Source organism: Macaca mulatta, chromosome 17 (genome assembly GCF_049350105.2).
Source record: "Macaca mulatta isolate MMU2019108-1 chromosome 17, T2T-MMU8v2.0, whole genome shotgun sequence".
Taxonomy (NCBI): domain Eukaryota; kingdom Metazoa; phylum Chordata; class Mammalia; order Primates; family Cercopithecidae; genus Macaca; species Macaca mulatta.
This window is the reverse complement of record NC_133422.1, coordinates 28,956,293-28,971,347: the sequence shown is the minus strand read 5'-3', so window position 1 is coordinate 28,971,347 and position 15,055 is coordinate 28,956,293. Positions and strand designations below refer to the sequence as shown.

Below are 15,055 nucleotides of genomic sequence, written 5' to 3'. Positions count from 1 at the left end.
CACATGAAAAGATGTTCAGCATCGTTAGCTATTAGGGAAATAGAGATTAAAGCCACAACTACACATCTATCAGAACAGCTAAAATAAATAGTGACACCACCAAATGCTGGCAACGATGTGGAGAAACTGATCACTCATGTTTGTGGTGGAAATGTAAAATGGTACAGTCACTCTGGAAAACAGTTTGTCAGTTTTTTGTCTAAACATGAAACCTCTGTGTAACCCAGTGCTTACAGTCTGGACGTGTATCCCAGGGAAAGGAAAATTTATATTCATATGAGATCTGTACATGCATGTCTGTATAGCAACTTTATTTTTAATGGCCAAAACTTAGAAACAACACAGATGGCCTTTAATGGGTAAATAGACATACTGTAATATGTCTACAGTATATCAATATGATAAAATACTATTCAGCAATAAAAATGAACAATTATATAAGCAACAGTTATTGATACAAGCGACAGTTTATATAAATCTCCAGAGAAGTATGCTGGGCCTATGATTCTGTCACAAAAAGGTTATATGCCGTATGATCCCATTTACATAACATTTTTGAAATGATAAAATTTTAGAAATGGAAGACAGGTTAGTAGTTGCCGGGGTTATATAGGGTGTCAGAGAGATGAGAAGGATGTGGTTTTGCATATAAAAGGTCAGGAGGCATGCATCTTGTGTTTTTGGAATTGTTTACCATCTTGACTCTGGTGGTAGATAACATGAATCTATACAGGTGATAAAATTGTATGGGATATAATACACACACACGTAAATACATGTAAAATGAGGTCTGAATAAAATAAGTGGATTGTATCAATGTCAGTATCCCAGTTGTAATATAGTTTTGCAAAGTGTTACCATTGGGGTAACCTGGGCAAAGCATACAAGGGATCTTTCCATATTATTTCTTTTTTTGTTTGAGACAGAGTCTCACTCTGTCGCCCAGGCTGGAGTGCAGTGGCGCCATCTCTGCTCACTGCAAGGTCCACCTCCCAGGTTCACGCCATTCTCCTGCCTCAGCCTCCTGAGTAGCTGGGACTACAGGTACATGCCACCACGCCGGGCTAATTTTTTGTATTTTTAGTAGAGATGGGGTTTCACCGTGTTAGCTAGGATGGTCTCCATCTCCTGACCTTGTGATCCGCCTGCCTTGGCCTCCCAAAGTCCTGGGATTACAAGCGTGAGCCACTGCACTCGGCCTATATTATTTCTTATAACTGCGTGTGAATATACAATTATCTCAATAAAAATTTCAGTTACCAAAAAAAGCCTAAGTTAGTATCCAAAAAAGCAGCTGTTTGATAATGATCCTGCAGGGAAAAAAAGAAACATGCATTAGACTGTCAGTTCTTACATGATTGATGAACCAGTAGTGTTATTTTTAAAAATTAGTTTCAATCAAAGTGTAATACACTGAACAGAGTGCCCAAACCATAAACTTATAAAACTTATGGGTGAATATCTGTGTAGTCATGCAGCAGTAATATCATTTCATAAATGTTAATATTGAGGGGAATTTTCATTGAGTATGTTTTCCTACCTCGTTAAAAGCATTTAGATGCAACCAGGGTTGGACTATTTCTAAAATTTAAAAAAAAAAAAAGAAAACAAACCCCAAGGAACTAAAGCCTAAACTAGATGAGGGTTTAAAATTAGGGTATTATTGGATAAAAACAGATTTAATTACTTATTTCAAGCTTGAAAGGGGGCTGATAAGTAATGTAATTATCCTTTTCATAAGATTTAAAAGAAGTGACATCAAACTTGCTCCACAAGTTTAGGTATAGAATTGCAAGCCAGTTTTTCAAGATGGAAAGAAGAATTTGGGAATGAAAAGGAATTACTTTATGTACAGGTTAATAACATATAGAACTTACTAACTCAAACAACATATTAAGTTGGGTTATAAGAAATTGCCCATAGTTAACTGCTTTGACCTACAAAACAGTTCATGTGGTTCAACCTAGTAGAAAACAAGATCCAAAAGGGCTAGATAAATACACGCATACATGGATAATAGATTAATAATGGATTTTTAAAGGAATTTAAGAAATCCAGCTAATCCATATGTATGTTTAAGGATTAGTTGGGTATTGAAGTTAGGGAAGTTCCTATAACCCCTGAGCTTCTTTCTCACTTGACAAAAGAGAAGTATACCCTTTATGGATGCTGAATTTATTGTAGTGCAGTTTTCAGGAGGGTAAAAATCTCTAGGTATCAAGTGAAGGGACAGTTTAAGTTATTGGTTTTAATGATTAATCTGACCATTAGAAACCTGCCCAGTGATTATTTTTCCTTGGCTTGTAGTTATTTTTGTTAAGAGTAAAGTATGGGGTGGGTGCGGTGGCTCACGACTGTAATCCTAGTACTTTGGGAGGCTGAGGTGGGTGGATCACCTGAGGTCGGGAGTTTGAGACCAGCCTGACCAACATGGAGAAACCCCATCTCTATTAAAAATACAAAATTAGCTGGGCGTGGAGGCACTCAGGAGGCTGAGGCAGGAGAATCACTTGAACCCGGGAGGCGTAGGTTGCAGTGAGCTGAGATCGCACCATTGCACTCCAGCCTGGGCAACAAGAGCAAAAACTCCATCTTAAATTAAAAAAAAAAAAAAGTGAAGTATGGTTCTTGTGCCATAGATATTTTGGTCTGCGTTAGGATGTTTTCAATTTACATGCAGGGGTTGTTACCTAATGTTTGATAAAAGAAAGAATTTATTAAGAAGCTATAATAGCTTTAAACTAGTATATGCCTAATAGAATATCTCTCTCTCTCTCTCTCTCTCTCTCTCTATATATATATATATATATATAAAAAGTCAAAATTTGCAAATTTAGAAGAGGAAATTCATCAAAGACATAATCATTGTGGGAGATTGTCTTCTTAGTAATGAATAAACACCAATTAAGAAGAGATAGAAAATTTGAATAATTCACAAATTTTAACTAGTGAACACGTGTAAAACCACATATGTATTTGGAAACTGGTTTTATGGTAGAATAAGCTATAGTTTCCAAACTCTGCGCTGAGGTAACATGGGGCTCCACAGTGACCTGAAAGGGTCTTTGGGATATTTTAATTTTGAGAGAAATACAGTGACATCTTTCAGACACCACAGACTTAGATCTTGAGATAGTCCACAGTTTAAACACTTAAATAACACTACGTTCCTTTCTCCAATTATTTTATCTAAGAGTGAAATAATTTTTTCTTTCAATTTATTTGTTTTTCTTTTCTTTTTCCCAAATGAGTACTTTGGCCTACACCGTGGACTGAGAAAGTTTGGGAGCTTCTAGTATAAAGCAGGTGTCAGCTAATTTCAGTGTGTTGTACATACGTGTTCTCTGACCACAATATAATTAGAATAAGACAGTTACAAAAACCTCATGTTTTAAAGTACGTCTGAATATATTGAATATATTGAGCATCAAAGAAATCTTAATGGAATCTAAGAATGCCTAAAAATGAACAGTAGGAAAACTATTACATGTCAGAACCTGTAGAATACAGTTAAAGTGGTAATTCAGGAGACAAATTTATAGCAAGTAGAGAGAAGGAACAACAACAAAATACTAGGAATTTTAGAAGTCATATTAATTTAAATACAGCATAAATTTAAAAACATGAGTGCATCAGCTAGTTTTTTGCTGCGTAATACACCACTCCAAACTATGTACCTTAAAACAATAGCCATTTTATTGAGCTAACAGTTTTATGGGTTGGCGGAGTGGGTTTTCTGGCATAGGCCAGTTCAGCTGTTTTCTGCAGGCTTCCCTTATTGTCTCTGGTCAGCTCACAGGGTTGATTGGTGACTAGATGATCTAGCATGGTCTCAGGTAACTTGGCTGGGACTTGGTTGTTGTCCACGCAGTCTCATTCTCCATGGCTCAGTGTTCACAGGATGGTTTCAGGAAAAAAGTAGCAAAAGAGAACCTGTCCCTGACGTGTAAGCACTTTTCGAGTCTGTTTGCTTAACGTCCCATTGCCAAAGTAAGTCACACGACCATGCCTACAGTCAGTGTGGGACTGGATATGGGAAGGGGAATTACTGCCATTTTTGCAGACAACCTACAATTTAAGTATGAGCAAACTTACGCAAATAGGCAAGGCGCAGTGGCTCACGCCTGTAATCCCACCACTTTGGGAGGCCAAGGCAGGCGGATCACTTGAGGCCAGGAGTTCGAGACCCGCCTGGACAACATGGTGAAACCCTGTCTCTTCTAAAAATACAAAAATGAGCCGGGCATGGTGGTGCTCGCCTTTAATCCCAGCTACTTAATGAGGCTGTGAGGCAGGAGAATCGCTTGAATCTGTGAGGCGGAGGTTGCAGTGAGCCAAGATCGTGCCACTGTACTCCATCCTGGACGACAGAGTGAGACTCTGTCTCAAAAACAAAAAACAAGCAAACAGAAAACTTATGCAAATAAATTTGGAGACTTATGTGAAGTAGGCAATTTCCTAGCAGAAAAAATTAATTTACCCAGCTGACTCAAGAAGATAACCTGAATAGATCTCTAAAAAAAAAAAAAAAAAATCAAAGAGGCTAGGCGTGGTGGCTCACTCCTGTAATCCCAGCACTCTGAGAGGCTGAGGTGGGCAGATCACCTGAGGTCAGGAGTTCGAGACCAGCCTGACCAACATGGAGAAACCCTGTCTCTACTAAAAATACAAAATTAGCCGGGTGTGGTGGCACATGCCTGTAACAGCTACTTCGGAGGCTGAGGCAGGAGAATCATTTGAACCCGGGAGGTGGAGGTTGTGGTGAGCCGAGATTGCGCCATCGCACTCGAGCCCGGGAAACGAGAGCAAAATTCTCTCTCAAAAAAAAAAAAAAAAAAAAAATCAAATTAATACAGCTAAAAATTTAACCTCTCTCACCATCCTGTAAAAGAAAAGGTAGTCTTACAGGTGGAACTCTGGCAGACATTGAAGGAACAGATAATTCCAGCCTTATTAAATGATTTCAGAGAAGTTAAAGAGGGAACACTTCCCAACTCATTTTATGAAGCTAGCGAAACCATGATCCCAAGCAACAGACCAAGACAGTCTGAGAAAAGATACTTTTTAGCCAGTTTCACTTAGGAATATTGAGGAAAAAAATCCTAAATAAAATATTAACAAATTGATTTCAGGAATGAATATTTAAAAAAAAATTCTAATAAAGTTTCCAGGACTTGCAGGGATAGTTTAATATTAGAAAGTCATTTAATTTACCATATTTACAGATAAAAGTGGAAACATAATATCCATTTCAATATATGGAAAGAAGCACAATTTGATGAAATTAAGCACTCATTCATGGCTTATAAAGAAAAAAGTTATTAGCAAGTTAGGAATAGAAAGGAGTTGCCTTGCCCAATAAAGGGTATCTACCAAAAAAGACAGTACACATCCTATATAATGATAAAATGCTATCCCCAGATTGGAGATCTGTATATGTAGGAAACTTTAGTTGTATTTATGCTTTGTATTTCTTCTATTCCAGAAATACTTGGAAAGGAGAAATAGAGGGAGTAAGATTCCTTAAAGACCTCTGGAAGCTTGATTGATCAAGCTCTGGAAAAGAGGAAAATAGAGTCAAAGAATGAAAATAGAACGGAATCAGTGTTAAAATCATTTGGGGTTGGGGGTTAACTTGTCAATAAACTTTGTTAAAACTTTTTAAATGGATTAAATCCAAGAGATGTTAAACATTTCTATATATATTACAAACCATAGAGTGTAACTGTAATTTTTTTTTAATTTTATGCAATTTCAGATTTGTAGTTTGAAGTTCAAAGTTGTGAGAATAGTATAGAAACATCATATACCCTTCACTCAGCACCCAGGTTCCCTAGCATTTTTCATATTTGCATTATTATCTTTGTATACATTTTTTTCCTTGAACCAGTTAAATTGCAAGCATCATGCTTTAATTCCCTTAATACAACAACTTATATTTCATAAAAACAGATAGTTTCTGTTTTTATAAGCACAGTACACTTGTCAAACTAACTTAGGTAAAAATCTGCCATTCAATCCATAGAACCAATTTAGATTTTGCATATGGTTCCCAGTTACGTCCTTTATAAATCCAAGATCCAAGCCAAGATCAGACATGGCATTTAGTTGTCATGTTTCTTTAGTCTCCTTCAATCTGGAACTCTTCCTTAGTCTTTATCTTTCATGACTACATTTTTGAAGAATATAGGGCTATTTTTTTTTTTTTGGTAGAATGACAGACTTGGGTTTTTCTGGCATTTCTCAGGTTATTTATGTTAGGAATACCACAGAAGTTATGTTTTATTAGTACACCAGACCCCAGGAGGCACATAGTGTTGATTTGTTCTTCACTGATAGTGACACCTTTTGTCATTTGGTCAAGAATGCTGTTTGCCAAGTTTTCCCACTTTAATGAATATTCTGTGGGAAGCCACTTGAAACCATGTAAAATATCACTGCATGGATTTGAATATATATATACACACACACACACACATATATATATAATGAGATGCTTATAATGTGAGATTATATAATGTGAGATGCTTTAATTTAAAAATATTTTAGCATTGGTTAAGTTACTAAAGAAGTATGCTTATACAAGTGGAAATTGGTAAACTACTATTGATTGACATATATAGACACCAGTTTATTTAATTGTGCTTGCTTATACCCAGCACAAAAATTGGCATGCGGATAAGCATGTTTCTATATACGTATAGAAATAAGTATCTGAATCTTATTTTCTAGTTTATCTGAATTTTAACATCAATAGTAATGTCTCTTCAGTAACTTTGTTATAATGAAATACCTTGTAAATATAGCAAACATTAGAAGTATGCCTTTTGAAATTTTAAATTGAAAAGGATGTTAGACATTATTTGGTCTCTTGATGTAACTTGTTTTAATTCTATAGAAAAACTAAAAACTTAGAGAAAATCGGTGATTTATTCACAGCTACATGTGTAAAATGGCACAGGTTACCGTAACAAACAATTGAAGTTCAGTGAAATTTGGAAATTGATTTGCTAATAGAGAATTTTTGTTTGTAAAAGCCAGATAGCAAGAGTTTAAATCTGAGATGATGGCAGGTAGGCAGCATTTATGTTCATGAATTCTTCCTACTCCCCACACCTAGCAAGCATATGCAAACCTCAACATTTGAGCATTGGGCTCTTCCCATTAAGGTGGTTTCTTAATAAACTGCTGCAGGTAACCATTAGCCATAAGTAAATGAAAACTAGCATGCCAGTTGAAATATATTTGCTAGACTTTGTAATAATATTGCATCTCCAAATTTAAATCTTTCCTAGAGATTAGGAGGCACACCAACATGGCCAAAACAGTTGGTGCCGGCCAGTGCTCATGCCTATAATCCCAGCACTTTGGGAAGCTGGAGGCAGGCAGATCACTTGAGGCCAGGAGTTTGAGATCATTCTGGCCAACGTGGCAGAAATGCATCTCTACTAAAAATATAAAAATTAGCCAGGTGTGGTGGCACACGACTGTAATCCCAGCTACTCAGGAGGTTGAGGCATGAGAATCACCTGAACCCGGGAAGCAGAGGTTGGAAGTGAGCTAAGATTGTGCCACTGCACTCCAGACTGGGTGACAGAGTAAGACTCTTGTGTCCAAAAAAAAAAAAAACCACAGTGGGTGCTTAATGAAGTATGTGTGTAAAAGCAAGCCAGGTAATTTTGTTACCAAAGCCAGAATGTGACCCTTGTCATTGGTTTGCAGTATGCACATTTAATTCATATTATCCTTATGTGTTCAGTATTTGTTTCATAATTGCCTAATAAAGTTGAAGTCGTTTTAATGGATTTTTCATTAACAGCAGTCCTTATGACTTCTTAAGCATTTATTGGTTGGCTTTCAGAACAAAAGAGATGAACACTTATTGAAAAAGAGAAATGTTCCCCAAGAAGAAAGTCTAGAAGATTCAGATGTTGATGCTGATTTTAAAGCAGTAAGTTACCATGTTTTTATAGTGACTTTAAAATAATTTTTATAGTAACTGTGAGAACTTCATTTTTAATATAACACCAACTTTATAATAAGTATATTAACTTTATCAGGTACACTATTTAATGAATGTGATTTTGCTAATAAACTCTGCTGAACTATGTTTTTTTTTTCTTTTTAAGCAAAATGTAACACTAGAAGCTATATTGCAGGTATGTTATTAATTTAATATTCTCATTTTGAAGTATTTTGAAATTGATTTTTTTTTTCATTTCTGAAATTTACATTTGGTATTGCAGAATGCCACAAGTGACAACCCAGTGGTCCAATTAAGTGCTGTCCAGGCAGCAAGGTAAATACTACTTTGTCCAGAGAGAGAATTGTGTCATTCCTCAGTCATGTTACCTGGTGGTCTAGAAGTTAATACGTTATTTCTTTTCACAGTTTGAAAATTATAGCAATTAATTTCTTATATTTATTTTCCTAGAAAACTGTTATCCAGTGACAGAAATCCACCGATTGATGACTTAATAAAATCTGGGATTTTACCAATTCTAGTCAAATGTCTAGAAAGGGATGATAAGTAAGTATGGATTTGACTCCCTATTCAGTTTTTTTCAGTTAATTTAAAAGTTTGGATTATTATTTAACCAGTGAGTCAGTTTGGTTTTGTGCTTATGATAGTTGTCATATATTTTAATTTAATTTTCTTATTCTGTGATCATATTTAGCAGACCCAGAGCGCTTCTCGCTTTCGTTTCTGAAGGATGTCTATGTTTTCTAGGAAATTTTTGTCTGTTTATTGCCTGCTTTATCTCAAATATTTATAGTCTTTGTTAGGATTTTTTATTAGTAATATTTTAAAACAACCCAAATAATGTTTGAGTCACTCTTTGCTTATGAGTCTATATATAGATTAACCTCGTGACTAAGTCAACGTGAATGGTTTCCAGAACTAAGTGGCTCTTTCTTACCCTGGGAATCTTCCACCTGATTACTGATCCTCTGTGTTGTCTTTAACAGAACTTCATCCATGATAAGTTGTCAGACTTTTTGTCTGCAAATTAAGAATAAGGGGACAGGTTATAGTTACCCAGAAGAGAAGAAGTAAAACTCAGTGGCATATTTTGAGGAACTGGTCCTATTTCCATTTTTGTTTAGTGATATCTCAGTGCTGTGCCTTAAACTTCGTTAATTTGGATTAACTGGGGAGAATATAAGTTTGAACTCCAAATATATTAAAACAAATGCTTTTTTTGCATTTAAGAGCATCTAGACTGAAACTTGGGATATTTTGCTAAATGTTGTCCAAGGAATTTTCAGTTGGCTAGATAAGAATAGTGGTATATAAATGTTGCCACTAAGGGTTTTTAGTATTTAAAAATACCATTTGCTTTCGTTGTGTGCCACAACCTCTCCCATTCTCCACCCCCAGGCCCTTAACACTTTTTAAAATACTATCATGTTTGTTTTCTATAACAGTGTTTATTTAAGTAAACGTAAGTTTTATTTTAGCTGTTGAAAAAAATAAATTCTGGCCGGGGGTGGTAGCTCAGGCCTGTAATCCCAGCACTTTGGGAGGCCAGAGTGGGTGGATTGCTTGAGTCCAGGAGTTCGAGACCAGCCTGGGCAATGTGGCAAAATCCCAGCTCTACCAAAAAAAGAAAAAGGAAAACAAACAAACAAACAAAAAACCCCACGAAAATTAGCCAGGCATTGTGGCACATGCCTGTAGTCCCATCTACTTGGGAGGCTGAGGTGGGAGGATCGTCTGAGCCTGGAATGTGGAGGTTGCCATGAGCCAATATCATGCCATTGCACTCCAGCCTGGGTAATAGAGCAACCCTGACTCAAAAATAAAATAAATTCGGCCGGGCGCGATGGCTCACACCTGTAATCCCAGCACTTTGGGAGGCCGAGGTGGGGGGGTCACGAGGTCAGGAGATCAAGACCATTCTGGCTAACACGGTAAAACCCCATCTCTACTGAAAAATACAAAAAAAAATTAGCCGGGTGTGGTGGCGGGCACCTGTAGTCCCAGCTACTTGGGACGCTGAGGCAGGAGAATGGTGTGAACCTGGGAGGTGGAGCTTGCAGTGAGCCGAGATGGCACCCCTGCACTCTAGCCTGGATGACAGAGTGAGACTCTGTCTCAAAAAAATAGATAAAAATAAATAAATAAATAAAATAAGTCCTCTCTACTTCTACCTTTAGGACCCTCCACTTCTTTTTTTTTTTTTGGAGACAGAGTCTCCCTCTGTTACCCAGGGTAGAGTGCAGCATGCAGTGGTGCAGTCTTGTCTCACTGCAATGTCCGCCCCCCGGGTTCAAGCGATTCTCATGCCTCAGCCTCTTTGAGTAGCTGGGATTATACGTGTGGCTAATTTTTGTATTTTTAGTAGAGATGGGGTTTCACCACGTTGGCCAGGCTAGTCTCGAACTTTTGACCTCAGGTGATCCGCCTGCTTTGGCCTCCCAAAGTGCGGAGATTACAGGCGTGAGCCACTGTGCCCGGCCTAGGGCCCCTTGTTTGTGGCCAACTTCTCTTCTTTTTTTTTTTTTCTTTTCTTTCCAGCCTTTTATATATAGACTCATTTGTGTGGGTGTGTCTGTGAAACATAACATATATAATACAGAAAAATATGCTAAAATATATACAGCTTAATGAATAATTATAAAACACAGACCTCTGTAACCGCCACCCAAAGCAAAAACAGAAGATTTTCCGTGATTTGGATCTGACTTTATGGATTTGTCATGGGAAGTTGTGTTATAATATAAAAGGCCATATACTTTGGAGCCAGATTGACTATGGTTCAAATCCAGGGTTTGCTGTTGATGAAAATTAAGTGGCTTTTGAACTTCAGATATCTCATCTATAAAAATTAGGTGATAGTAAGGAATGGAAATAATACATAAAAAGCACTCTGCACAATGTCAGGCTTATAATAAATGTCCATTTGTTATTGCACTCATTCATTTTTTCTATTTCTTTTTTTCCACATGACATCTTGGAAGACTTTCTCTGGCTTTATAATTTTATTTTTTACATTTATCCATTTTCTCATTTGAGTCCCTCATTCCCAGTATTTTGCCAAACCACCTAACCAGCTTAATAACTTTCTCCTTCCAGTCTGAGGCAACATATACTATCTTACTGTTTTTGGTCTTACTGGTTTTTTTACTTCTTCTCTGCCTCTGATATACCATCTTATTTCCTACCTTCTGCTAGAATTCATGTACAGGGGAAATTTTAAAAGTTTGTGGAAAAGTGGAATCAAAAGATAATAAAATATATAAACTTGATTTCTCAACATAAGCTCCATCAAAGTCAAGACACTTTTGTAAGTGATACTACCAGCCATTGTCTATCCTTAAAGAACTGAGGGTCCTGGGAATTTAACCATGTCAGCGCAGTCTTTTTCATGATATTAACTGAAGAAAACTAGATGGCCTTTACAGTTTGTTGTTTTAAGATTAGGAAACAAAAAGAAGTCACAAGATGCCAAATCAGAACTGTAAGGTGCATACCTAATGATTTCCTATTGATTCTCTTGCAAAATTGCTCTTGTTTGATGAGAAGAATGAGCAGAAACATTGTGGTGGAGAAAGACTCTCTAGTAAAGCTCTCCCAGGCTTTTTTCTGCTAAAGCTTTGGCTGACTTTCTCAAAACACTCTCGTAATAAGCAGATGTTATCATTCTTTGACCCTCTAGAAGCTCAACAAGAATAATACCTTGAGCATCCCCAAAAACTTTTTAGTCATTAGCTTTCCTCCTGACCAGTCCACTTTTGCTTCTTTTTTTTTTTTTTTTTTTTTTTTTTTGAGACAGTGATGCGATCTCGGCTCACTGTAAGCTCTGCGTCCCGGGTTCAGGCCATTCTTCTGCCTCAGCCTCCTGAGTAGCTGGGACTACAAGCGCCTGCCACCACACCCGGCTAATTTTTTGTATTTTTGATAGAGACAGAGTTTCACTGTGTTAGCCAGGATGGTCTCGATCTCCTGACCTCGTGATCCGCCCGCCTCGGCCTCCCAAAGTGCTGGGATTACAGGCGTAAGCCACCGCGCCTGGCCTGCTTCGATTTTACTTTGTCTTCAGGATCATACTGGGAAAGCCATGTTTCATCTCCTCTTACAATTCCTTGAAGAAATACTTCAGGACCTTGATCCCACTGGTTTAAAATTTTCATTGAATGCTCTGCTGTTGTCTACAGCTTATCTGGGCACAATGGTTTTGACACCTATCAAGGGGAAAGTTTGCTCTACTTTAATTTTTCAGTCATAATTCTGTGAGCTGAACCAATCAAGGTGTCTGTGGTACTGGCAATTGTTTCTGCTGTTAATCAACAATCATCCTCTATTAGGGCACGACCAAGATTAATTTTTTCCTCAGATATTGATGTTGTTTGCCACTGTGGACTTCATCTTCAACATAGACTTGTCCCTTGTTGAAAGGAGTTAACCATTTGTAAACTGCTGATTTCTTTGGGGGCATTTTCCCCATAAACTTTTAAGTGCATCAGTGAATTCACCATTATTTCACCCAAGCTTCACCATAAATTTGATACTTGTTTTTGCTTTAATTTTAGCAGGATTCCTGTTGCTCTTCTCCTAGGGGCTCATTTCAAATTGATGTCTTACCCCTTACCCCTCTTAGTGCCTCAAACTAGATCATGTTCAGACATATATAGGAAGTTAGTATAAGTTTATTTTGGTGCAAAAAAAATTGAAATCCATGGAGTTTTTTCATAATACACATTTTTAATGAACTTTTAAAAGTCACCTCATAGTTCTTCTCTGCTACTTCATTTTCTCATATGTTCTATCTTTTTAACCTGTATATATATTCCATCCTCACTGTTTGCTGTATGTCTGACATTTATTCTTCTTAAAACCTTTCGTTCTTGGATCTCTAACCTTTTTTTTTTTTTTTTTTTTTGAGAGAGAATCTCGCTCTGTCGCCGAGACTGGAGTGCAATGGCACAATCTCGGCTCGTTGCAACCTCCGCCTCCCAGATTCAAGGGATTCTCCTGCCTCAGCCTCCTGAGCAGCTGGGATTATAGGCATGCACCATCACATCCAGCTAATTTTTGTATTTTTAGTAGAGACGGTTTTTGCTGTGTTGGCCAAGCTGGTTTCGAACTCCCAACCTCAGGTGATCCACCCGCCTTGGCCTCCCAAAGTGCTGGGATTACAGGAGTGAACCACCGTGCCCGGACTTCTTTAACCTTTTGATACTAACAACCTTGCTTGCTCTCTTCCCTGTTTATAGACTTTTCGAACTCCCTAACCTTTGTCTAATCTCAATTTTTGCTGACTGAATCCCCCCAACCTTGGTATTCCACTTAAGGGAATTTATACTCTTTCAGCTATCCTAACTTAATATCAATAATTTCCTTTTAACAGGTCTTTCCTTCATGTCTTTTTTGAGACAGGGTTTCACTCTGTCACCCAGACTGAAGTGCAGTGACACAATCACAGCTCATTGAAGCCTCAAACTCCTAGGCTCAAGCAATTCCCCGCCCCCCTTCCCTGCCCAGCCTCCCAGGTAGCTGGGACTACAGGTGTGTACCCACATCTGGCTGATTTTTTATTTTTTGTAAAGATGGGGTCTCACTGTGTTGCCCAGGCTGGTTTCGAACTCCTGGGCTCAAACGATCCACCCACCTCAGCCTCCCAAAGTACTGTGACTACAGGTGTAAACCCCAATATGTCTTTTAATAGGCCTCTCCTACATCAGCCTTTAACCTTTTTAAGCTATTCTGCATACTATTTATTTGAACATTATTTTCTTTCCTCCCCTTTGCAATGCCCCATCCTTAGCGTATCTGTGGAATACACTCCTCACTCCCATCCTAAAACACACACACACATGCACAAACACCCTGTTATTTGCTTCTTAGTTAGTTTCAGCTCTCTTGATCTAATCCTTATCATTCCTACACATCATGATCCTTCCATGCATGATACCTTTTTTATTTCCAGCTGTCACTGCCTTTCTTTTTAAACGCATCTTTGAGAAGCTAGTTCAGTTGCCACTTTCTTTGTGAGGTCTTCCATCACTATTCAAAAATATAGTGATCTTGTTTTTTCAACAAAATTATACAGCCTTGTAATATCCCTAGTATGTAAAGCAGATGGTGTAATGGAGACAGATGGGGTTCTAGCTTTAAGACCAGCCTAGAGCCTGTGATAGTGGTTAAAGTGAGATGATTAGGGCCTCAACTAGCACTTGATATTAGGGGTGATTATATAAATGTAAGAAATGTTTAAGAGGTAAAATTGACATGATATATTGATTAGATGTGTCTGGAGAGGAAGTCAAAGTCAAGGGAAATAATGACTGGCTGAATGTTATAATACCAGTGGACATAAAGAAGCAGGTTCATAGTGACTGGCTTTGGAGGTCAAAGAGATTTTTAAAGTAGAAATGGCTGCTGTGTGCAGTGGCACTTGCCTATAATCCCAGCACTTTGGGAAGCCAAGGTGGGCAGATCACCTGAAGTCAGGGATTCAGGACCAGCCTGGCCAACATAGTGAAACCCTATCTCTACTAAAAGTACAAAAATGAGCCAGGTGTGATGGTGTGCACCTTAATCCCAGCTACTTGGGAGGCTGAGACGAGAATTGCTTGAACCCCAGAGGCGGAGATTGCAATGAGCCAAGATGTGCCACTGCATCTCCCGCCTGGGTGACAGAGCGAGACTCCATCTCAAAAAAACAAAAACAAAAACAAAAGTAGAGATGGCTAGCAGGCAGTTGGATTATAACAAGGTGAAATTCAAGGACAAGGCAAAGGATAGCCATATCATATCAGTCTTAAGAGTCATGAATTTAAGTGGTAGTTAGTGTCTAAAAAGATGTTTTACTGTTTTTTTTTACAGTCCTTCATTACAGTTTGAAGCTGCTTGGGCATTAACTAACATAGCATCAGGAACTTCTGCACAGACTCAAGCTGTTGTGCAGTCTAGTAAGTAAATTCCTTATTGTCTGAACTTTTTATTTTTTAATGATGGCAAGGAAGTAGAATTTTGTAATAAATTTTATCTTGTAATATTTTTTAAATGATGACTTTTATAAGTTACTTTTGATGACCAATATCTTTT

The 15,055-nt window shown here is 37.7% G+C and overlaps 1 protein-coding gene across 1 annotated transcript in view; it reads left to right on the top strand.

The window, feature by feature from the left end:
* Window positions 1-15,055, top strand: part of KPNA3 (karyopherin subunit alpha 3) — a 96,259-nt gene that overhangs the window by 55,749 nt on the left and 25,455 nt on the right. Inside the window, exons 3-7 of the mRNA XM_015121088.3 lie at window positions 7,862-7,951; window positions 8,130-8,159; window positions 8,247-8,299; window positions 8,435-8,530; window positions 14,834-14,919. Of these exons, the coding sequence (XP_014976574.1) occupies window positions 7,862-7,951; window positions 8,130-8,159; window positions 8,247-8,299; window positions 8,435-8,530; window positions 14,834-14,919 (355 nt within the window). The remainder of the gene's footprint in view (window positions 1-7,861; window positions 7,952-8,129; window positions 8,160-8,246; window positions 8,300-8,434; window positions 8,531-14,833; window positions 14,920-15,055) is intronic.